At 41.6% G+C, this 26,617-nt stretch overlaps 1 protein-coding gene across 9 annotated transcripts in view; it reads left to right on the top strand.

The window, feature by feature from the left end:
* Positions 1 to 3,896, top strand: part of LOC143286960 (uncharacterized) — a 42,303-nt gene extending 38,407 nt beyond the window's left edge. For all 9 annotated transcript variants that reach the window (XM_076594945.1, XM_076594943.1, XM_076594940.1 and 6 more), the window contains one exon: positions 1,777 to 3,896. In XM_076594945.1, the coding sequence (XP_076451060.1) occupies positions 1,777 to 1,847 (71 nt within the window). In that variant the 3' untranslated portion in view covers positions 1,848 to 3,896. The remainder of the gene's footprint in view (positions 1 to 1,776) is intronic.
* The last annotated feature ends 22,721 nt before the right edge of the window (positions 3,897 to 26,617 follow it).

The raw sequence follows: 26,617 nt of genomic DNA, 5'->3' as shown, positions 1-26,617 counted from the left end.
TAGATAATATGAAATTTTGATCCTTGAGTCCTTGTCGGTTTTCTTTTTTTTTCTTTTTTTTCTTTTTCTTTTTATAATAGCTTTAATGATGCATCTTTATTTATTTATTTTTTTTATCTTCCATTAAGTTACACGGGAACACACGCTGATCCAATTCCCCAAACCATCCTGCATCCATGAGTTTACAACTTTCACATTGAAAACCCCTTCCTGAAAACATCATGTGTTTACAGCTTTCACTATGAAAACCCCTTTCCCCAAACATCCTGTGTTACTGCCTTCACAATAAAACCCCTTTCCCCAAACATCCTGAGTTGATAGTTCTCCATTAAACCCCTTTCCCCAAACATCCTGAGTTGATAGCTCTCACAATAAAACCCCTTTCCCCGAACATCATGAGTTGATAGCTCTCACAATAAAACCCCTTTCCCCAAACATCATGAGTTGATAGCTCTCACAATAAAACCCCTTTCCCCAAACTTCCTGAGTTGATAGCTCTCACAATAAAACCCCTTTCCCCAAACTTCCTGAGTTGATAGCTCTCACAATAAAACCCCTTTCCCCAAACTTCCTGAGTTGATAGCTCTCACAATAAAACCCCTTTCCCCAAACATTCTGTGTTTACAGCCTTCACAATAAAACCCCCTTCCCGAAACATCCTAAATTTATCCCTTTTCCAAAACCATCCATTGTTTACAGCCTTCGCATTAAAAACCTTTTCCCCGAACATCCTGATTTACAGCCTTCACAATGAAAAATCCCTTTCCCCAAACATCCTGATTTACAGCCTTCACAATGAAAAATCCCTTTCCCCAAACATCCTGATTTACAGCCTTCACAATGAAAAACCCCTTTCCCCAAACATCCTGATTTACAGCCTTCACAATGAAAACCCCCTTTCCCCAAACATCCTGAGCCTTCATAATGAAAACCCTTTTCCCCAAAATACCCAGTGTTTACAGCCTTCACAATAAACCCTCTTTCCCAAAAGCACCCTGCGTTTACAGGCTTCACAGTAAAAAGCCATTCCCAAAACCACCAGTATTCACGGCCAATACAGTGAAAACCCATCCCCCAAACACGTCCTGTGTTTCTGTGTTCACAGCTTACACAATGAAAGTCAGTTCCCCCCAAACATCCTGTGTTTACAGCCCTCACGGCAAAACCCTATTCCCCAAGACATCATGTGTTTACAGCCTTCACAATAAAAACCCATTCCCAAATTATCACGTGTTCCTCTGTTTAAAGCCTACACAGTGAAAACCTGTTCCCGCAAACGTCTTGCATTTACAGCCTTCACAGTAAGAAAAAACCTTCTACCAATGGCCCCTTGTTTAAGCCCACACATTAAAAAACCCCAACCAAACACAAAAACAACATTTTCCCCAACACCCTGTGTTTACAGCCTTCACAATAAACAAGTAAAATCCCATTCCCCAGAACATCCTTTATTCCAGTTTGCAGCCTGCAGAGAAAACACCCGCTCTGCCAGAACCTCCTGTGTTTACAGCCTTCACAGTAAAACCCATTCCCAGAACCTCCTGTGTTTACAGCCTTCACTGTAAAAACCCATTCCCAGAACATCCTGTGTTTCCAGCCTTCACAGTAAAAACCCATTCCCCGATTATCCTGTGTTTCCAGCCTTCACAGCAAAAACCCATTCCCAGAACATCCTGTGTTTACAGCCTTCACAGTAAAAGCCCATTCCCAGAACATCCTGTGTTTCCAGCCTTCACAGTAAAAACCCATTCCCAGAACATCCTGTGTCTGTTTCAGCCGGAGCCACAGCCGTCATGGCCTCTCTGATGCTGATGCTGGCTGCTGTCCTGACTTCCTTCTGGATGTGAACGGGCAGCCCCTCTGTCTGAGTGTGTAACGGTGAAAACTGTACACAGCATTCAACTTTTACACATGTTTTCTTTGTTTTCGTGCAGATTTACAAGTAATTTGTCAACATTGAAGTATTCTGATTTTCATCCAGATTTTTCAAATCCTGTGACGCAGGCAACTTGCCCATTGCCGTCAATTTAGTGAAGTGTTTTAAGAAATTCTGGTCACTTTTATTTTCAGAATGATAGTGTGTGTGTGATCGATTTCTTTCTGAGAAGGGCTACACACACACACACACACACACACACACACACACACACACATACACACACACAAAATATAAACAAACAAACCCAAATCAACACCCCCCCCAAAAAAAAAAACAACAACAACCAAAATCCTTAAACAGTCTCACAAATTTATGGATTTATGGTGTGTTACAATCTGTCCCTGATGAACTGTTTTCAGTTACATAGTTTGATGATCTGTTGTGATAAATTTTCCTGGTCCACTTAAAACTTATCAAGTAAGCATCCATGCAGCACAGCTTTCTTGTGCAGCACTTTTCTCTCGCTTTGTCCAGTGTACGTTTTATTGTTATTGTTTTAGGATATACGACAGCTCTTGCTTGATATTGATGGCACCTCATGTTTTCCTTTTTATCAAACCTGTCCTGAGCGTTGGATTTATGTGAAGGTCAGGCATTTGCTCAGTTTTTTTTTTCCATTAAAGCAGACGTGGTGTAGCGTATATGGATGAGTCCACACGCTCTGACACCTTGAAAGTGAAACTGAAACATCGTTTTGAAATGCCATTTCTGATTCCAGGTGGAATTGTTTAGAAATGTCTTTAACTGATAACAGCCAAAAAGTGTTCCACACTGACTTCCAAATTCATTCCAAAAATGAACCATCTATTTCTGTTACGGTTTTAGACTACCAATATATCATTTATTCAGAAGAGAATTTCGGATGTTACTTCCAAGCCGGTAGTGATGGCTGTTTGAGTCGCTTGTTTATTGTAACGCATAATTACATATCCTTGTTATGAATGTGAAAGTGCCTATTTTCCTAGAAATGTTGATCCATATATTCCTGTAGACTCTCTCTCTCTCTCTCTCTCTCTCTCTCTCTGTGTCTCTGTCTCTCTCGGTCGCTCTGTTCGTCTCTTTCTTTTCCTTGAGGGGGACACACAAACTAATTGAGCTCGTTGCATCAGTTGGCATATGCCTTCTTTCTTTCTTTCTTTCATGTTTTCTTCAGATTCTTCCATTTATCTGTTTAGTTATTTATTTATTTTGGATACGTTTTGTTGAGCTTGTCTGCACCTGTTCGGAAGGGTAAGGCTTGGCCATTTCTTTAGAATGTCCGACTTTGGACTCTCTCTTTCTTTCCATCACCCTGCCCCCTTCCTTCCATTGTCTGATCTTTTCTGCTTCTCCTGCATCCATTTCATTCTCTCCTCACCCTCCTCCCCGACCCCCCTCTCCTACCTTCCCCCCTCGCCTCACTACTTGTTCTGTCTGTCGACTGACAGTGATCCACTGGGTCTCGCGCCAGTGGGGAAAGAGGACCTCGGTTTGGGTGTCCCCCTCCGTTTATCTCGTGACCTTGTTCTGTTTCCCTCTTGGAAAGGATCCTCCATCCTTTCCCCCAAGGCATCAAATGCTGGTTGGCCACAGTCTGGAGCTCTCCTCCCGGTACAGTTGACGGCTCGGTGTTGTGAGTCTCCTGTCAGTGGGAGTGTGACAGTGTGGATCAATTGTATGATGCGCTGCAAGTAGTGTTCCTACCAGTGCTTTGCCTTTTTCGTATATGTCCGTGTCCGTGAGATACTTTTCTTTGGGGTGGGGGTGTGGTGTGTTGTGGGGGTGGGGGGTATGGTAGAGGGTGTGAGTGTGTGGGGTGGGTGGTGGGGGAGCTGATAGGGGAGGCGGGGTGCCATAATGGTAGCATCTTTGTTCTGGTTGTCATGCATTTCAACATATCTGATTCCAGTTGTGTACCATGTTAACGCCTTTTACTTTTTTCTTTTGGATTTTACATTAAAACTTCACAAAAAGACGAGTAATGGTTTTGCGTATTCTCTCTCTCTCTGTGTGTGTATGTGTGTGTGTGTGTGTGTGTGTGTGTGTGTGTGTGTGTGTGGTCGTTGTTCGCGCGTGTATGTGTAGTACGTGTGTGTGTATGTACGCGTGTGTGCGTGAGTTTGTGTGCGTGTGAGACGTGCGTGGAGGGGGTATGTCTATGTTGCACATGCAAGTGCATAAATACAAGAAACACACACACGCACACAATCGGACAGCAGTCGTGAATGACAAGAACAAGTGACAACTCTCTTCAGAAGCGTTAAAAAGCACTGAAGTCATTTGGTTTCAGGGAGATAACTTTTGGAAAAAAACAACAACTTTTCTTTAGTCATATGGTGTTAGTGCCCGAAAATTATTTTATTGTTTTTATCGTATACTCGATGTGGTAGTTCTAGAAAAGTTAGGATGTTAGTAAATTCCTAGGAATTTGACATTTATAATTTATGATGATGCCATGCATAGTAAACACAAGAAGTTTTTCGGTGTCGTATCCCCAGTTAACTTGCTCCATACGAACGGCGAAAGAGACGACGTTAACAGCGTTTCACCCCAATTACAACCATCAAAATATTACAAGCGGAAGGCTCTTACACTGAAGAGGTGAATGTTGACAAAGAATACCACAATTCTGACGACGGAAGCTAAAGGTTGGGTCATAGAGATAACTTAACCTTCAAGGAAAACTGTACCATCGGGTCCTTGCCATGTCAAGGGAAACATGCCTTCAGGCGAAATGATTTTTATCTTGTTAATATTAGACCACTGATGTCTTCATTTCAAGTTTGGCTTTGAAGCAAGGATTGTCTGCGTCGTCCTGTTGTTTGATGTTAATTCTGTTCTGAAGTCATCAACATTCTTGTATTAGTTCTTTATTTTTCATAAGGGGGAAGATGTAACATAATTATCTGGTGCAAAACTAAAGTACGCAACTGCCACGGATTGGGAAACAACCACTCCGCATAAAAACGGACTCAAAATCCCGGTGATTCCCTTCTGTGCATGCTCTTTTACTTGGCTCAGGTCAGTACAAGACCTGAAATCATGAATCGCATAGGGCACTGAGGCAAATTTATCCCATTCTTCATGGTTTTAGATCTTTCCCAGACCTTAAGCTTAATTATCTTTATAATTTGAAACTTCCTTCATACAAAAGGACGATCAGTATTCTCGTTTTGCTTGTGCGTTGACCCTGTTGTGTTAGATCTGTTTTTCGCTTTTTTCATTTCTTTATGGTTTCCGATAAATTCTTCTTTAAAGTATGGTTTAGATTTTAACATTCTTTCGTTCTTTGTTTTTTTCACAAGCTTCGTTCCACTAAATATTGCTAAGGCGCTTGTTTGATTTTGTTTATTGAAATTTTGGAAAGGATTCATTTAAGGCAGACAGAACGGCATTTGTGAATAAATAATGTAATAGGCAGGTGGTCGCTATTTAAAGTATTCATCTGTGTTCCATTCGCGGACTGGTGCTAAGGCGGGCGACATTAAACTCAGATCAATAGTGGTTGCTCAATGGTTGGGATTATCGGGTATTCGTGTTATTCTCCTATCTTGAAGGAGATATAGAAAGACCAGTTGACAAGATTTTCGATAAATCGATTGCTTGTTAAAATTATACAGCCCTCCCAAAACGGCAAATGAGCATTGAAATTTTGTTATAAAAATTTTGTATCTGTGTCTGCTTGTGCGAATCCCTTCTCTGCTAATCATTTGGTCCCTGGGGTAGGTAAATAGAGATGACAGTCAGCAGTGAGGAATTATACTGGACTGTCACTTTACACGAATTTAAGCCCAGGATATCTGGTGGAGCAGGGCTATGACAGGGTATGTACTTCACTCCGCACCCCGCCTCCCTCCGCACACACACATAAGTCCCCTTACTGAGTACAAATAAGAAAAAAGAAAAGAAAACAATAGGTAAAATGTTTGTTTTATATAAAAACAACAACAATATAATCTTTGTGTTAGTGACGACGAAGTGCAGAAAACTCAGCAGTGCTGTCTCCCTGATGCTGGTGATGGAAACAACAACTCTGGTGATGAGTGTCAAAACATTGACCAGTCTGTCAGGATGTAACTGCTGTACCAGTCATGGCGAGTGCGGTCGGGGTAGAGCTGGGGTGAATGGTATCTGGTGGGGCGTGCAGGTCGCCTCAGTCTCTGCCACAGCAGATCTCGGAAGTGGCGCCCGTAACGGCCTGTCAGTAGACAGGTCCCCCCCCCCCTCCCCTGGTTCAGATGGACGCCATGCCGAAGATGATATATTTTGAGGTTACTAATACTATTGTCCACAAAAGAGGTACTGGCTACATCGTACAGTTCAGAATTGATGACACGGTAGCATTAAACAGCGGTCTTCTGATTACTGTTTTTTTTTTTTTTTTTTTATAATTTATTATTTTTTTTTTTTAATCCTTCTTTAGGGTGATTTTGCTCATTAGGTTTGGGATTTTTTCTGCGCAGATTCTTTTATTGTGGAAACAAACGATTTGCATAACTCTTCAGGTCCGTTCAGTTTCAGGTTTTTGATACCATAGTCGTTAACAACATCGGTTTTTGTGGATTTTTTTCTTCTTCTGGAAATGAAGAAAACGTAGGGATTTCCGTGTCTCAGCTAAGGTGTGAATACGTTGTTTTGAAGCCTGAAAGCAGTGTTGTGAAACACAGATAGTCCCGTAGTGACCTGTGATAGATATGTGTGCAATATCAAGGGTCATAACCCGACCATTTTGGTAGAGGGTGCCGAGTACGAAGAGCCGCCAATTTTAGCAACCTAAATTCTTGGAGCTATATGCATGGCATATTTCGTGTGTATTGCAATGCAGGCATGATGTATAACATAAATAACAATGAGTTGACTTTTTTCATCCACTCAGATAGGTAAATTGTGGAAAAAATCGCCCGAAAACCCGCCGTCATAACCCATTATAAACCTGAAAAACGACATCAGACACTTTCCTACTATTGCAATTTTGGCGGCTGTACAGGAAAGCGTGCGTGTCGTTATCAGTTTAGTTTGGGTTATGACAGCAGTTTTTCAGGCATTTTACACCACAATTATTTATCATTTACCTACTCAGAGCAGACAAAGGTCAAATCATTGCTATCTATGTTATATTTTATGCCTGCATTGCAAAAGACACGAAATGTACCATGCATTTAGCTCCAGGAATTTAGGTCGTTAAAAATGGAAATTTCCCAGTTCTAGAATGAGTGAATCCAACAAGGATCTGAATTCTACATCCACCAGTACGTATCTTCCTGGCGACAATCACATGATGCCAGAACGTGCACGCCTGCTTACACTCTATCTACGACGCTCTCTAGGAAGCCCTTGCCCGCGCAAGAAGAGAAGCCGAAAAGTAATCTTTGGGAACGACCTTGCAGTGAGTCTGGTAAGTGGCGGTTGACTGAGCAGAGAGAATGTATAAATACTAGACGTACTATTGTTTATACGCCTATGTAGGACTTAAAGTGTGTCTGAGCATACAGAAAACACTTTATTGGTGTCAGAAGTGATCGCGATCGAGCCATCAATTTTACATTTGGTGTTTTTTCATACTTCTGACGAACGAAAAATAAAAATACAGACCATTTTTTTTCCTGTTCACTCTTTTAGTCTTTGCGAGTACCGTTTCGGATTTTTTTTCATATGAAATTTATTTACAAGAAAAAGAGGTCAACAATATATTACAATTTTGCCGTGTTGATCTGAAGATCGTTTCTTAGCAAGAAATGAGCAATTGCTGTCCTTTTATAACTTAGATCTAAATATTGCTTTTTTTTTTTTTTTTTTGCAAGGAATTCAGTGACTATTATAACGTGATTGTTTTGATCTAAAATTCTTTCCATGCGGTTTCCAAAATCGGAAAGGATTAAAAGAAGAAGAAGAAGAAGAAGAAGAAGAAGAAGAATTCATTTTTATTCTTCGTTTTTGTCTTGCCGAAATAGATCTACGTATAGATCCGAAATTACTTGGTTCCAAAGATCATTTGTACTTCCTAAGTAAACATTCTCATAAAGATGCCAGTCAACCTAGACACGATAGAGCAAAAACGGGCTGCTCGGTTAGTAGATCTGAGGGAGAAGCAGGCCATTTCATTTATACAAAAGAAAATTGACGAAATACTCTCGTCGTATTTATCAAGAGATCTCTGTATGCTTATGTAGGGCTTATAATCTCTGGTTACATACAAATCCGTAAAGTGGATGATACTCGACTGTGTGGTCCCAGTCTTCCCAAATAACTTTTAAGTGCATAGCACACTCAGCTTTAGGTAGGAGCCAGCTGAACCCCCCCCCCCCCCTCGGCGGGGAATCGAACCCGCATCCTCCCAGCCGCCAGTCCGCGACGCTAACCACTTCGCCAAGGCGGATGGCTGAAAAAATCTTGCTTCTGTTAAAAATTATTAAAAAAAAGTTTAGATTTCAAGGAGAGTCGGTAAACAGTGTAAAAGTTGGCAAGTTCCAAAAAACATAATATGGACAGTGCTAGAAACATATTCTGTTTACATGACTCACGCCTCCCACTCTCTCTCTCTCTCTCTCTCTCTCTCTCTCTCACACACACACACACACTTACTCACCACCACCACCATGGCCACCAACTGTAAACAGCCAATGAAAAATACCATAGCGCATTTCACCTAGATCTACCTGCCGCCGACAATCGAGGAAAAAAACCCAAAAAACAAAACAAAAAACCTGAGGAAGGAGAGAGGGAATGGGGATAGGAGAAAGGGCATGGCAAGGGAAACAATGAGGACTGAGTGAGCTGCCAGGCAGGTTTTGCAAACTTGCAGAGTAGTCAGGTGGCGGCTGGTTGACCACCTAAATCATAATGTCTCTGGGTTTGTCAGCTGTTCGTTGCTGGGGCAGAACAAGACCTCTCCTTGCTGATGTCAACGTACTCAAAGAGACTGCTGCGTAACAAAGCTGGAAGCTGCAAAGCCAAGTACCCGTCAACCCGAAAGAGAGGAAGACCAGAACTACAAGGACGCAGCTCACAGACCATCTGGAAGACCAGCCCAGTTGTCGGAAAGGAAACATCCATCCAAATGAAGCAAGCAACATGAAGTTGATCGAAGCATTCATTCTCCTGTGCATGGCAGGTAAGTTCCATATATTGTTTACCCGCCACGTTATTCATCCCTTGTCAATGTCACCTGATGGGAGTATCAGTTATTTCCATTATTTTGGCTTTGTAATGAAAACAAAAGTGTGGTTTTTGTGGTGTTTTCTTTTGCCTTTCCACACTCACCATAATACAGGTTTGTTTTCTGTGTGGCTGTGTGTGCACGCTTGTGTAAGTATAAACAACTTTGCTGAAAGTGATCTTTTCTTGTTTCAGTCACTTGCTATCTAGTTCTGCATATCTTTCATTTTCTAAAGATTCATATTATGTTGTTTCATGTCATATTAGCAAATGCCTGCTTTAGGTAAACTATTTTCTGGTCTGTTTTGTTTATTCATTTATCTTATTTCATTTTGGATCCATGTTTTATACACATGTGGTAGGCTTTGCAGGCCTGACAAGCAAGCTGGCTTTTTTGTATTTGTATTTGTATTTTGTATTTTGTATTTTTTGTCACAACAGATTTCTCTGTGTGAAATTCGGGCTGCTGTCCCCAGGGAGAGCGTGTCGCTACACTGAGAGCGCCACCTATTTTAAATTTTTTTTCCTGCGTGCAGTTTTATTTGTTTTTCCTGTCGAAGTGGATTTTTCTACAGAATTTTGCCAGGAACAACCCTCCCCCCCCCCTCCCTTTCACATCATGAGTAGAATCGATGAGAGGGAAGGAGAGACGGAGGTCCCGACAGATAGAGCTGGTTGTCATCAGGAAAGCTATGGTGGGACAACGAATGATGAATTCATACATATATATATATATATATATATATATATATATATATATATATATATATATATATATATACATACATATATTTTGAATTCGCAGTTATTTGATCAGGAAATTTTACTCATTAATTGATAATCCGTTGGCGATTCTGGAGACTTGGGAAAGCAGTCAATCGATCTGACTTGCTGTTGTGATCTAACTCAAAGGTACAGGGGAAAGGATTCTAACGAGTTAGATCCTTGAAAACAATGAAATTATTTTACTCATTTTTTTACATGGTTTTTGAGTCCTTGGGCCTTTTTTGGCCATTGGGAAGTTCTCAACATGCGTAAATGTTTTAAGCATGTTACAGAGTGCAAAATGTATGTTTTAAATACACCATAAACTGAAAGTGCGTAAAGTATGTTTTAAACACGTCACAGAGTGGATAATGTTTGATTTAAGTACACCACCAAATGTATGAAATATGTTTTAAGCACGCCACAGAATGGATAAAGTATGTTTTAAGTGCACCATAAAGTGCATGAAGTATGTTTTAAGTATACCATAAAGTGCATAACGTATTTTTTAAGCACGCCACAGAGTGGATAATGTATGATTTAATACACCACAAAATGTATGAAATATGTTTTAAAAACGCCACAGAGTGCATACAGTATGTTTAAGTACACCAGAGAGTGCATAAAGTATCACAAGTTTCCTGCATCCAAGATCCCACCACTACAGTCAGTACAGAGCTTCATATCCACGAACCAGACTTTGTCTTTTAATACTGAGCTGATCTTTACAGTTTTGTGCCAAAAAGGGACAGAAGTATCAATGTGTCCCATATAAAAAAAGCAACAACAAAAAACAAAACAAACAAACAAACAAAAAAACAAAACAAACAAACAAAAACCCCAATAAGACTACACTATGAAGATAAACTACACTGGGTAAACCATGAAATTGTATTTAACAGAAATCAGTGCAAATAGACAACTAAATGATGAATATTACCAACGCCCCAACAGCAAGGGAAATTCCACCGTTGTAAAGATGAGGAAAATCAAAGAAGACAAAAAAGTAAATGTGTACAACAAAATACGTTATCTTTGAATGAAGTTCTAAATAATAAAATCTTGGTCATTGTTGAGTGCATTAATGATATTCATTAATGATCATATTCTTCATCATTACAATGGTAGAACAGTTTTGTGATGTCTGCTGTGTTACTCGTCCTACGTTTGGTGGGCGGGGCACGCATGCATTTTCTGCTGTTTGCGAAACTGAACTTTTAACAGTGTTGGTATAGTAAGCAATCGATTAATGATATATAACTTTTAATGGGCAATGGAGTGATCCCAAACATTTTCCCCAAGCCAAACTGTCAATCCACCAAAGGTGGATTCATAAGCTGAAAATCTCACTGAGTATATTCGAAACAGAAGTGTAATGGCTAATCCAGTTGATTTAAGAGTTTTTGTGTTGCGTACTGTGTCTACACTCTATGAAGTAATGTCCTCAATTCTCTTTTGTTAATAAATCACTGGCAAATACATACCAAAGTCAGTATTCACTGTTGCTTTGCCCCAGCACCCAAAACACGCACACACACACTCTCTCTCTCCCACTCTTTCTTTCCCTCCCTCTCTTTCTGCAACCATGCAAACATGCAACACTGAGACAGCAGCTGTGACCCATAACCATGCTTTCCAGATTCATCATTCCATCATACATGATAGTCCAAGCATAAATAATTACACAAACACACTCACAAAATTTATATCACCCTCCCCAAGATTAGTTAACCATTCATTTGTATCACATTCAATCTCAGACTACTTTTCTGTTGTTGGGCAGAATGCGAAGCCTGAACTTGGACACAATATAGGACCACACATGGCTCTCATCACTCTGAGGTCCAGCCTGTCCCTTTTCCTGGTGATGAGGTAGTCTGTGAGATGCTAGTGCCTCGAGCAAGAGTGCATCCATGACGTCTTCTTATGGGTGGGTAGGCGGAACAGGGTGTTAGTCATGTGTGGCACATGTCTTGAGGAGCAGAAAGCCGTTGCAGTGACACTTGCCAGTGCGATGTCTTCCAATGATTCCTTTTCGGGTTTGGTAGTTTGTACATACTCTGGCATAAAAGTCCCTGAGAACAATGAGCTACTCTGACTGTGGGACTGCTGAAGAGAAGGTGTCGAGTTCTTCATAGAATTTGTCTTTAATGTCATCTGGGTTGGTCATGGTGGGAGCGTAGGCACTAATCAATGTTGCACTCTTCTTGTTTGAGAGTGGGGGCTGAAGCGTCATCTGGCCCTTTGGAAGCTTGGTGAGTTTTCAGGCGAGGTGAAATTAATCCCACGCCTACTTCTCGTCGTTCAGCGGTGCTGCGACCACTCCAGAAGAACGTGTATCCATCACCACATTCTGTAAGCTGGCCCTTGTCTGATGGGCGCATTTCGCTGAGAGCTGTTATGTCCACGTAGCGAGCTAGCTCATTGGCAACCAGTGCAGGTCTTCTCTCTGGTCTGTCTGCCTTGTTTTCCAGCAGAGTTCTCACGTTCCATGTGCCATGGTTGAGCACCATCACTTTATTCAGAGTTCTCACGTTCCATGTGCCATGGTTGAGCACCATCACTTTATTCGTTTTTGTTGTCGACTGCTATGAGGGATACCCAGCAGCCGTGGTAAGCTGGCCAGGGAGAAGTGAAGCAGGCAGTGAGTGTTTGAGGCACCTTTTCTAGCCCCTTCCTCCGTAGAGGTGAGCAGAGCGATCCTGAAGAGGGCTGCTCAGACACCCAGGGGGCTGCCGAACTCCACTGCTGCTTCGGTCCAGTAGAGTGACACTATGCCCTGGGCTGCCTGTATGCAGGTTTGTGACTACAGCTTCCAGTGTATCTGCACCTGCTGCTTCATCACTCCCCCATCACCACAGGACTTCAGGTGTTGCGTGGTGTAATTTGAAGTGATGACTTGCGCTTGACTTATATTCAAGTGAAGTTGTTGCACAGGTCGTCAGGCTTACTCTCTCGCCCTGCCCTATCTGGACCCAGTGGCAAGACATAGTCGAAACGGTTGGAGATAGGTCAGGATGCAGTGGATGGCTGGCAGTGTTCTGCATGTGTCTCACTGCGCGCTTTTAGCGCTCGATGGCGCATTGCTGAGAATCGCCATTCTGCTCATTGAGCCTGTGATGGTTTCTTCCGCGCAGTCAACCGAATCAAGGTTTCACAATCTATACAGACAAGCCCTAAATGTGGTGGGTCCACGGCAGTTCTTTCAGCGTGCTCGCAAGTCTCCCTACCCATAGTTGGCATCCTCATCCACCATTGCAGCAGTTGGGAGATGTCTCCTCTTCCTTCTGCTCCATCCGTTGGGATGACCTCTTTGTATTTGACCCATACATGGGGGCTGGTTCGTGGGCGCCATGGCGTATCCATACACCGGTGGGCCATGCGCACCACACGTTATGTATAGGGGCCCAGCTACCACCTCCCCTAAGCCATCTTTAATGATCTGCCAAGTCTGGCAGGGACTGTCCCTCTCCAGATCGGATTTTCATGTTGGGTTTACTCCCCACATGCGGCAGGTAGTACTGGGTTGGTTACATGCTTACCAGTAGCAGAGAAGAGCCGCTGACCTGCCCCACGGTCAGAAGACTGCAGAGAGGCTGAATATCTTCAAGCTGAAAAGCAGCAAGGCTGCGGAAGAACTCACTGGCGACCTTGAAGGTAGACTGCCAGACACACCACAGGAAGACGGGACCAGCGTCGAGGAACAGTGGATGGCCTTCAGAGACGTTGTCTGCACTACTGCCCTTGAACATCTAAGACCAGCAAGCCGAAGAAACCAAGACTGGTTCGATGAGAATGATGAAGAAACGGAGGCACTGGTAGAGAAACATCGACTGTGCAGAGCGCATCATAACGACCCCAAGGGGGACCTCAACACCCTCCCCACAGAAGAAAACGTCAGGAAGGCAGTGAAGCAAATCTCCTGTGGCAGAGTGCCAGATCTGATGCAATATCTGCTGAGGTATGCAAAGTAAGAGGCCCTGCCATGATGCAAAAGCTAACTTAACTCTCAGTCCTTGTAAAACGAGGGACAGATCCTGCAACAGCTGGAAGATGCCAGCATAGTTCACATCTATAAGTACAAGAAGAAGGGCAACCACCGTCTTGCGACAACCACCAAGACATCTCCCTCTTGTTTATTGCTGGGAAGATTCTGGCACGTTTTCTGCTCAATCGCCTTCTCCAACATCTTGAGCAAGGTCTCCTCCCAGAAAACCGGCGTCAAACAAGGTTGCGTTCTCTCCCTGACTCTGTTCAGTATGGTGTTCTCAGCCATGCTGACAGATGCTTTCCTTGAATGCGAAGAAGGAATCCACGTCAGGTACAGGACTGACGGGAGATTGTTCAACCTCAGGCGCCTACAGGCTGCTACAAAGGTGAAAGAGACTGTCATCAGAGACTTCTTGTTTGCTGCGCACTCAATGCCAGCACAGAGCAGAATATGCAGTGTGAAATGAACTGCTTCTCACAAGCCTGCGACAACTTCGGTCTCACCATCAGCACCAAAAAGACCGAAGTTATGTGCCAGCCTGCCCCAGCAAAGTCATAACAGGAGTCGCGCATCACAGTGAGGGGGGAGAGCCTTCAGGCAGTCGAAAATTTCACCGGCCTGGGTAGCACGCTCTCTCGCGCAGAGAACATAGACGTTGAAGTCAACAACGGGATCGCCAAAGCCAGCGCCGCCTTTGGGAGACTTCGTGAGAACGTCTGGAAGTGGAGAAGACTCAGCGCTACCACCAAGCTGAAGATCTACCATGCAGTGGTTCTTACCACCCTCCTTTAAGCCAGCGAGGCGTGGACTGTCTACAGCAGACACACCAAACGGCTCAATCGCTTCCACCTGAGCTGTCTCTGCAGACTCCTCCACATCAACTGGCAGGACAAAGTCCCCAAAACGGAAGCCCTGGAACGAACTGGCCTCTGCGGCGTCAAGCCAAGTGGGCTGGACATGTGGTCAGAATGCCAGACAGTCGACTGCCTAAGCAGCTGCTGTACGGAGAATGTGTCAGGGCAAGCGCTCAGTTGGGGGGCAGAAGAAACGCTACATAGACTGCCTCAAAGCTTCCTTCAAAGACCTGGGCGTTGACATCAACACATGGGAGACGCTTGCTTTTGACTGTCCAGCTTGGCACAGCAAGATCACCAAAGGAGTCCATGCATCTAAGACAGGCGCATCACCAACGTTCAACGAAAGCTAGCAGCATCCACTGTCACGACGGCGCCCACTCACTTGATTCCCACATATGGGCGAGCCTTCAGGGCTCGGATTGGCCTCATCAGTAACCTTCGGACCCACAGCCACCGATCTTCCAACTGATACTGGAATCCATGGTCATTATCGATTCCGAAGAACGAACATCACTTTTCTATTAATAACCACAGTGATAACAGCTATCGCAGCTCTCCTGGCTGTGATGCCAATTTCCTAACCCCCCATTTTGGACTTCATCAAACACACGGTGAAACAATACATTAATCATTATTTTCACACTCGAGAATAGAACCAGCCTAACCCAGAAACAACAGGTTTTTTTTCTAAGATAAAATTAATCAGTCCTCAAGAGATATACCTACACACTCAACACTCGTGATCGGTGAGCCGTCCTATCTTCGCAAACTGTCAGGCTTCCTGCATTTCTTAAGCCTACCTTTTCCTCAGCTTTACATACCTGAACTAAGTCAGGTCTTCTGTCCCTATTCATGCTGGGGAAGGTCATATTCTTTGCTACGTGTTTATGTTATAAATATACCCTACCACGCTCCTGTTTCCTCCTCACACTCCACTCATGCAACCTTGCATTTTCCGTTTGTGTTGCAGGAACCGTTTACATGGCGGCCTTAAAAGAAGCTTGCTCCGCCACTTCTGATTGTGACAATGATTTAGTGTGTGACAATAGCAAATGTTGTGAGTATTGGATGCTGTTTTTATTTGTCTGTATGTCAGTAGATAGATATACGTTTCTCAACCCAATACCCCTTACTTTTGTCCCCCGCTACCCCTTCCACATGCATGGTTATTGGATGTCCTCAATGGGTTTTTAATGTAACTATCGTGCACATTGTCGTTGCTAAAAAAATAATTTTGTTTTAATCTGATTTCTTCGGTTCTTTATTGCCAGTTAAAGAAAATATGCCCTATTCTCTACTTTTCGACTACTCAGTTTGTTTGTTGGACAGGTCGGTTGGTAAGTAGGTGGATAGCTGAAAGGATGGTTAGATAATAGAAGCCGTTTGTCGTGAAATATTTATTCACAAAACAGATATCTTGACACTGGTGTCTACATATGGTATGTTTTATTTTATGAATGTTATAATCCATGTGTATGGTGGCCCAGTGGTAACGCGTCCGCCTATGAAGCGAGAGAATCGCGGGATCAAATCCCAAACACGCCAGTATTTTCTCCCCCTTCACAAAACTTTGAGTTGTGGTTTGGGCACTAGTCATTCGGATCAAATGATAAGTCGAGGACCAGTGCGTAGCATGCGCTCACCACACATAAAAGAACCAACGACAAGAAAAGAGTTGTCACTGGCACAATTATTTTGTGACGATGAATACAATACAATACAATACAATACAATACAATACAATACAATGCAAGATTACGTGCTGATGGAGTATGCAAAGAAGCCAACTGTTACAATTTCGCCGTATTTTCTTAAGCTTGATCGCATTTTGTTCTGACGTTACGCCAACGTCAAAATTGTTCCGACGAGTTCATTTTCGACTACATAGCAAGGTCACATGCTTTCCTGTTGGGATATTACCTGATCGCTCTGGACCTATCGATCACGAGGCCAGGGCAGTCACTACTAACATTGGTCTTACATAATGATGCTCAGCTAATCGCTTGCGTGTTTACATTGTATGCCTTGTAGATAAAATGTGCGTTTGCTAATGCCGCTCGGAGTCCGAGTGTTCCTACCGAAATCAAACTTCCTACCAAATTTCCTGGTTATTCATATAAACGCTTGACAGGGGTTGGCATCTCTGAGTATGGGTTGGCGGGATGAGTTTGAAAGAGAAGAGAGTGACAGGGCAGCATCGAGAAATTCAGTGTTGGCTATGGCGTTAATCAATACAGCTGTATGAATCTTGAAACATTATGTTTCAGAAGATATATATCGAGTTCAAATCTTAACCGGATTTTCTCTTCCTGACAGAGACAACTCTTGGTCAGGCTTGTACAGCAACAGACACATGTCTCTCGAACGCAAAGTGTGAAGGTGGCACCGCTAGTGATTTTTAGCCATTTTTTTTTAAATCTCAGGATCTACAGCGTGTAGACTTACGACATTTTGCACACTTTAAGAACATGAAAGTAGCAGAAAATCTGTAAAGTTTCAGGACCCTTACCTTATATGGTTGTGTCACAATTTTGCAGGCGGAATTATATAAACTATTTTCGCCAAAATACTACAAATAAAAGAATGCACTTTATAACAGCTATGATGGTTTCTTGTGAAAGTACTATGTCCAAACTCCACAATGGAGTGTAATTTCTTTTGTCTAATGGCATGTGTGGTGCATGCAATGTGGTCAATTCTAGAGAAAAAAATATGATCACCCCCACACATATATTCAGAGCACGCAAACTAAGAAAGATACTTTTTTTCTGATGCTTTCACTGTATTCAGCAACATCTTTTACATATTCCAGGCAATTTTCATGTCTCTAGCTTTTCAGTAAGTGCAAAAAAAAAAAAAAAAAAAAAAAAAAAAAAAAAAAAAAAAAAAAAAAAAGGAAAAAAAAGAGGACTGGATAAAAATATGTTAGCGAGACGAAAAAAGTTGTTTTGAGAAAACAGCTGTTAAAGTTTAGAATGTATTTTATATACAGGTAAATCTATAGAAATGAAAGAAGGACATATTGACAGCTCGGAAATGTCTCTACAATGCCTTGAAGTATTTACAATATAAAATAAACAAACAACAACAACAAAAAATGTTTCACTGGAATTGTCCTGCCTCATATACACGCATACTCCACACACTCATACTCCACACACACACACACACACACACACACACACTGCAAACAACCTTCACACACACACACACACACACACACACACACACACACACACTGCAAACAACCTTCACACACACACACACACACACTCATTCATTCACTGCAAACACACACACACACACACACACACACACACACACACACACACATACACACACACTACATGCAGTCACTCCAAATACAGACAGACATACACACATACTGAACACACACACACGCACGCACGCACGCACGCACACATACACACTGCAAACATTCTCCACACAAACACACATTCATTCACGGCAATTACACACGCACACACGTGCACATATGGAGAAAACAAGACAGTGGATGAAATAAAACTTGGATATTCCAGAAATTTGGAAGGTAAGTTTGCTGACCGCTATTTTGCAGTCTGGTCACAGTGTATGATCAGACACTGAAGACATCAGATGCACGCTCACGATTCCTGTTGGTCTTCTTGTGGACCATGATCGGCAGATTTTGGCATGTCACTCGCTTCGCTGATCACATCACTGTCGGTGTCTGACTCTAACTTTCTGTTGTTTTTTCAGTCAGAAACATGTGTATTTCTTTTCGAAGCGATGGACCGAGGTTCGTCGTTGGCTTGGTTTTCTCACGGCAGTTGACGGTAATTTTTCGGTGAACGTTCGCATCTTTCCCATTCTTTTGCATATCCAACAGGGTCACAAACTACATCCGTTGATGACATTCAGCCATTTCTTTAAAAAAATTGAATATAATAAAACGCTAAAATCAACAAAAAAAGAGTTTCGAATCAACAAGAACGAAACTGCACACTCTATCGACGGAAGTGACTGTTTCATAGCCACTCAGCCAATCAGAATGCGAGAAAAGACAATGATGTCATTTTCGGCCAATAAGATTTCGTACCAGTCTGAACTCGGTTGCTGACAGTTGGCCCACATTTCGGCTTCATGTCTCTCCGAAAAAGTTGTTCACGAGTAACAGTGCACATCAATGTGAAGGCCGTTCATTGCCCCACATTCTGAGTGGTCGGCCTTGAGGATTGACAAAATGAAAGCAGTCGAAAACGCGGTAAAAAATTTGCGTTTCTTCCAGAGCTTTTGAATTTTTTTCACGATTTTCACGCACACCCACTCAACAAAACAACAAAATAAACACATTCAGATGCAGATCTTATTCAAATTACAGATAAAAGCAGTTTCTTGACACTTTATTGAACCATAATCTGTCATAATCCAAAATCATGATTTTTAACAAATTTTCACAAAAAATGGGTGCCACCAGTTCATGAAACGGCGTGCAAATGCAACGACGGTTTTAGTGCTAACACCGACAAAATACGAAATACCGGAAGCACGTCGAAATGTTCATATGCATATCAGTATATCTTTAGTAATGAAATGTGACCTTAAATCTGATGAACCAAATATTTTTCGTTGTTGTATTATGATGGGGTGTGGTGTGAAGGGAGAGTGTACGAAATTGTGTGTGTGTGTGTGTGTGTGTGTGTGTGTGTTTTGACAGCGACCTCTTGTGAAATGCATGGTATCCCTCCCATCAAAGAAAGACATTCTCACGACAGTGGGCTGTTGATGTATATTTCAATCCTGTATCATATATTCCATCTCCCTCCCCCCCCCCACTCCTTCTCACTCTCACTCTCTCTCTGTGTCTCTGTCTCTGTCTCCGTATATCTTTTTTTTTGGCCCATTTCTCATCTCTCTCTTGTTATTTTCAATGATTATGATAATTCTCTATCCTACCATTCTCTCTCTCTGTCTCTCTGTCTGTCTGTCTCAGTCTCTGTCTGTCTGCTGTCTGTCTCTCTGTCTCTCTCTATCATGCTTCCTTGCTTGCCCTTGATCTATCTCGCTCTATCTTCTGTCTCCTCCCCATTCTCCTGGTCTCTCTGTCTCTCTCTCTCTCCAAGTATGCATTGTTGAAACGTTTGAAGAAAATTGTAAAACAGATTTATTTCCTGGTTTTTCAATGTATTATAAACCAGCTATTAAATTTACCAGACAAGGGACGAAATCGGGTGGTATTGTGTGTTTGTTTAGGAATGAGTTTTGTCCCTTCATAAGAAAACTACAAATAAAATATGAAAATATATGTGCATTTATTATTGATAAACAGTTGTTTGGATTTTCGAAAGATGTTCTCTTTGTATGTACTTATGTACCACCAGAAGGTTCTCCTTTTTATGCTTATTTTGATTATGATCATGGTATATCTGTACTTGAAGATTGTCTGACTAATCTGCTGTTAGAACTCTGTGATGTTTATATAATTTTGTGTGGCGATCTTAACAGCAGAACTTCTAATATCTCAATCATCGAATGACAGTATTGGATCTTATCACAAAAGTTGCTCAATGAATTGTAATCGTAATTCTCAGGATACACACATAAATGTATATGGTAAGTCAATGTTAAACATGTGCACTGCCTTAGGTTTGACAATATTAAATGGAATGTGTAACGGTGACCAGGAAGGTCACTATACATATACAGGCGAAAATGGAAGCAGTGTCAATGATTATTTTCTTTTGTCAAATGACTTTTATGAACTTGTTTATGATGTATGTGAATTATGTGTTGCTGATCGAACTGAATCTGATCATTTTCCTCTTGAGTGTCGTATTTCTTTTTCAAATAATAACCTAGTTAAAAGTAATGATTGTGATACCATACAGGTGATAGAAAAATTTGAGTGGAATGAACAGTTTAGGCAGGAATTCCATAGTAAATTGACAGAGAAAGAAATTAATGATAAACTGAAAATGGCTTTGGATCTCATTGATGTGAATATAAATGACGCTTTAAAATTGTTCAATGAATGTATTCGAGAATGTGCAACTTGTATGAAGAAAACTTTTAGTGTGGGACATAATAAACAGCAAGAGGGATGGTTCGATGAGGAATGTAAATGTCAAAGGAGAAAAGTTCGCAGGTTACTTAGAAGGTTTCGTAGAACTTCAGATAAGGATGATAATACTGTGTATGTAAGAGCTAGAAAAGAATATAAAAATCTATGTGAGAATAAGAGAAAACAGCATAACAAAAGCTTACTAGACAATTTGATAGCATCTGTTAAAGATCAAAAAGAATTCTGGGAATGTATGAAAAAAATTTCGTCCAAAATGGGGGAGCCAAGGAATGACATATCTGCAGATTGTTGGTTTAAACATTTTAAAGCCTTGTTAGATAAAGATTTTGATTGTATTATCAGTGATCATAGCTTACCTGAAGTGGAAAACGAGTTTATGAATCGTCCAATATCTAAAGAAGAAATTTTAATTGCACTTAAAAAACTAAAGAATCGAAAAGCTGCAGGTCCTGATGGAGAATTTTTGAAATCACCATGTGATCAGTTAATACTTTTTTTGACAACTTTCTTTAATGCTTTATTCGATAGGGGTATTTTTCCTGAAAATTGGTGTGAGTCAATCACTTTACCACTCTACAAGAAAGGTGACATAAATAACACTAATAACTATAGAGGCATTTCATTATCTGATATCAGCAGTAAAGTATTCAGTGCAATTATTAATTATAGGATTCAGGAGTATGTAGAATATAACAATTTAACAGGTGAACACCAAGCTGGTTTTAAACGAGGATATTCCACAATTGATCATATGTTTACTCTTTTGGCATTTGTTCAGAAACAGTTTTCTCTTAATCGTAAACTTTACGTAGCATTTATTGATTTTGAGAAAGCTTTTGATTCTATCAATAGAAATTTATTATGGCCAGTTCTGGCAAAACATGGCATAACAGGAAAGCTTTTTAAATGTATAAAGAGTATGTATAATGTTGTCAAAACAAGAGTTAGGTGTGGTAACAAACTTACTGAGTATATCAATTGCACTAGAGGAGTAAAGCAAGGAGATGTTTGTAGTCCTATTTTGTTCTCATTATTCATAAATGAATTGGCTTTAGAAGTGATAGACAGAGGAAGACATGGTGCGAGATTCACAATTGATTTTATAGAACTGTTTATATTATTACTTGCTGATGATATTGTTTTGCTTTCAGAGACAGCGATTGGTTTACAGACACAATTGAATAACTTAAAAACTTCAGCTACTAAATTGCAATTAAATGTTAATCTAGATAAAAGTAATATTATTGTTTTTAGGAAAGGTGGTTATTTGGCAGCAAGGGAAAGGTGGGTGTATGGTGGTATTGATATGCCAGTTGTCAATGCTTACAAATATCTTGGAATCCTATTTTCTACTCGTTTGAGTTTTGTAGCTGCATGCAGGGATCTTTCAAGCAGAGCAAAGAATGTGCTGTTACATATTATGAAGAAACTCTTTTTATTAAACAATAATTCTTTGGATATTTTTATTAAGATTTTCGATACTCAGATACAGCCCATTGTACAATATGGTTCAGAATTATGGGGTCTAGATAAAAATGCTACAATACAATGTGAGTCCGTTCATTTATTTGGACTGAAAAAGTTTTTAGGAGTTGAAATAAAGGCACCTAACGATTTAGTATATGGAGAGACGAACAGACATCCAATCTATATAAATTCTGCAGTTAGATGTGTTCGATACTGGTTTAAATTACTAAAAATGAATGAAAACAGACTTCCACGTAAATCCTATAATATGTTGTATGATTTAGATTCTAGAGGTAAAAAGAACTGGGCGTCAAATGTACGAACTTGTCTCTGTGAACTGGGCTTTGGATATGTTTGGGAATATCAAGGAGTAGGTAATGAAAATATGTTTCTGAAACTTTTTCGTCAGCGTTTGATAGACTGTAGATGGCAAAACTGGGAAAATCATATTCAGTCAAGTGATAGATTCTGTCTCTACAGATCTCATACTTCTACACATTTAGTAAAGAATTATCTTTTGTTTAACATGGAAAGATATCTACGAGTTTTATTAACAAGATTTAGATTTGGCATTTCTGAAATTCATATGCACAGATATCGTTATAAGATTGTTGATCACACAGAGAAGTTGTGTCCTTTGTGCAAGCTGTCAAATGAAGATGAAGTGCATTTTGTTTTGATGTGTCCTGTGTTGCATGGATTTCGCAAAAAAAATTTATTCCAAAGAAATATTATGAACGTCCATGTTTGTTTAAATTATGTTTATTGATGGCATCATCTGATTATGGTGTCATACGTAATCTCGCATTGTATTTACACAAAGCTTTTAAGTTAAGAGAAACGGTATTATCATAATTTCTTTAACTAATTGTGAAAATGGTGAATGTTTACTGATAGTATGGTGACATCTCTATACTGTATTATCGCCCTTCATTCATATGGGGCTATGGCCTTGAGTGAATAAAACATCTCAGTCTCAGTCTCAGTCTCTCTCCAAGTTCTCTTTCTTTCTTCCCATTTTCGCTGTCTTTCTCCTTCTCTCATTTTTCTCTCTCTCTGTCTGTCAGTCTGTCTCTCCATTTGTCTCTGCCTCTGTCTCTGTCTGCCTGTCTGTCCCCAGTCTTATTGACATGGAAAATCATACTGTGTTTTCATGGACAGTGGCCCTTATCGGAGGAACTTGCGTATCAACAGATGACTGCGTCGAAAAAAATGATTGTACTGGCGGCAAGTGTGTGTGCAAGAGCAGTTTCGGGGCTAACACAGCCAAGGACAAGTGCGGTAAGTCCTTTTGGTTTAAAATGTCATGATATCTTTCCGCTGGAAGAAAAAAAAAATCACCAAACAGTCGCCTGTTTGTGAAGATTGTACATCTGTGTGTTACCAGTGTTACTTCTCTCTCTGTCTGCCTGCCTCAATGTGCCTGTCTGTATTTCTCTTTCTCTCTCTGTCTCTCTCTCTGTCTGTCAATCTGTCTCTCCATTTCTCTCTGCCCCTGTCTCTGTCTGCCTGTCTGTCCTCTGTCTTATTGACATAGAAAATCATACTGTGTTTTCATGGACAGTGGCCCTTATCGGAGGAACTTGCGTATCAACAGATGACTGCATCGCACACACAGATTGTACTGCCGGCAAGTGTGTGTGCAAGAGCAGTTCCGTGGTTAACACAGCCAAGGACAAGTGTCGTAAGTCCTTTCGGTTTTAAAATGTCATATCTTTCCATCGGAAGAAAAAACGATCATCAAACAGTCGTCTATTTGTGAAGATTGTACATCTGTGTGTTACCAGTGTTACTTCTCTGTCTGCCTGCCTCAATGTGCCTGTTTGTATTTCTCTTTCTCAGTATATATCTCTCTGTCTCTGTCTGTCTGGCTGTCTGTCTGTCTCTGTCTCACTGTCTTTAACAGTAAAAGCTAAAGTGTGATCTGGTAGTGATGTGACAGAATCTTTTCTATGTCAAAGGGGACTAAAACAAGGCGAAATATGTAGTCCGTTTTTTTCTCTTATTAATGAACTTGCAGTTACGGAATGGAACTTCCCCCCGTGCTGAGCAATACTAATTATAATGATAATTAACGAAAACAACAAATGTACAGCACATTCAAAATACAAAGCTGGAATATAATTCCATTGACAAGACGAATTACAGAACTTATATTCGGCACTCGTACTCTCTACACCTAACATACAGAGCCAACGCCCAGTTTTACACATCAGGAAGCTAAGGTAAATTGTATCATGATTTTAAAACTCAATAACAATAAAACTGGCCAAAATATTAACCAACACAAGAAAAAATACATATTCATGCAGTGGTAGCACAAGTAATTAAACTTGTCAACTGACTTGGATCTTTGTGTCATCGATTTTGATTGCAGGGGGGAGGGGGGGGGGGGGGGGGGGAGGCAGTGGCATTCTGTGAGCTAGCTGGTTGGTACATGGACTTGGTCTTGCTGAGGCTGATGGTGAGTCCAAAGCGCCTGCAGGAGGTTGAGAACCTGTCCATAATGAACTGCATGTCCCCATGGGTGTGTGCAGCAAACACGCAGTCATCAGCGAAGAGGAACTCTTTCAACAGTGTCTCAAGCACCTTGGACCTAGTGTGGAGTTGCTGCAAGTTGAAAAGTTTGCCATCTGTGCGAAATTGAATGTAGATGCCGTGGTCACAGTCGTGGAATGCGTCAATCAGCATGGCAGAGAAGAGAATGGAGAACAGTGTGGGTGCCAGGACGTAGCCCTGCTTCACTTCATTTACCACAGGGAACGGATCCGACATGTCAGTATTTTCCAGTACTCTCACCTGCATGCCATCGTGGAATGACGCAATCAGCTGGATTAGGCTCTCTGGGCAGCCGAACTTTAGGAGCATCTTCCACAGACCACGGTGGTTCACCGTGTGGAGCTCCTTTTCTGCTCACAGCACTTCTCTTGCATCTGGCTTACAGCAAACACCATGTCACATGTTCCCCTGCTAGAGTGGAAGCCGCACTGTGCTTCAGGGATGATTGTGTTGGAGACATGGTCAACCATTCTGTTCAGTTTGATGCGGGTGAAGATCTTGCCAGCAATGCAGAGGAGAGAGATTCCACAGTGGTTATCGCTGAATGTTTTGTCTCCCTTCCGTTTGTAAATGTGGACAATTAAAGCATCCTTGAAATCCTGGGGGACCTCTGGAACAGGGCGGTCAGCTTGTCTGTCAGCACCTCGCCTCCATACTTGTAGATGTCAGCCTGAATTCCATCCTCTTCTGGTGCTTTTTCTGACGTCAGCTTCAGGGCCTTCCGAGTCTTGGCCTTGGTGGGAGGGGCAGCTAGCGAGTCATTGACTGGTAGCTGTAGGAGAGCTGCAATTACCTCGTCAGATACGGATGAGTCCCTGTTGAGGAGGATGTTGAAATGCTCTGCCGAGCGGGCAAGGATGTCTGTCTTGTCTGTCAGGAGGGTAGTCTGGTCCAAGACTCGGACAGGGGTTGATCCTTGTGAACTTAGAATAATCGTTGTATAAATTTCTCCTCTATTACTTTAATAGTCTGGTCGGACTGTGTTTTTCTTTTGAGTAGTAACTGTTTCTGACCATGGATAGACGTTCGGGAATGCGGAAGTGCAGGGCGAGAGTTGTCACGTGTGTCTGTCTGTGTCCGTCAGTCGTGACAGTGTGTTTAAGTTCCAAACGTGAAGTTTGAACTTGAATGGGGGGTATTGTCACAACTTGTGACGACAGTTAGGGCGTGTGCCCCGTCTTCGTTTTTCTCCACCCTCTCCTTTTACTTTTCCTCCTTCTCCCATCCTTCAGTTCGGGTAAAAGTCTCGAATTGCGCACGAACCACGTGCATGCATGTTACTCAGCTCACCTGAGCGAGTATGAAATATTGTTGGGCAGCGACAGTATTCGAGGCTTTTGAAGCCCGACTGCCGTAGTGTACGGGTCGTCTCCGTTGTTGGTGGGGTAGCTTCCCCGACATCTTGGCACCATTTGAAGTGAGGGCCGCCTGTCCTCCGTTGGAGCCACTTCGGTGTTTCTTCGTCTGTCTTTGTCGTCGTGTCTTTGTGGTGGTCGTTGGTGTACGCTACCCGTGACAGGTAAGAAGCCACTCGTCAACTTAACTTCAGTGTATTTCTATCAGTGGTGTGGGTGTGTAAAGAGGTAGAAGTACGACAAGAAAGAAAGGTGTACGTTAGGTTTTGACACAATAATCTATTTCGTTAATTACTTGTGCTGCCACTGCGTGAATATGTACTTTTTCTTGTATCGGTTAATATTTTTGCCAGTTTTATTGTTATTGAGTTTTAAAATCATGATACAATTTACCTTAGCTCACTGATGTGTAAAACTGGGCGTTGGCTCTGTATGTTAGGTGTAGAGAGTACGAGTGCCGAATATAAGTTCTGTAATTCGTCTTGT

Source organism: Babylonia areolata, chromosome 10, assembly GCF_041734735.1.
Source record: "Babylonia areolata isolate BAREFJ2019XMU chromosome 10, ASM4173473v1, whole genome shotgun sequence".
Taxonomy (NCBI): domain Eukaryota; kingdom Metazoa; phylum Mollusca; class Gastropoda; order Neogastropoda; family Buccinidae; genus Babylonia; species Babylonia areolata.
This window is presented reverse-complemented; position numbering and strand designations above follow the sequence as displayed.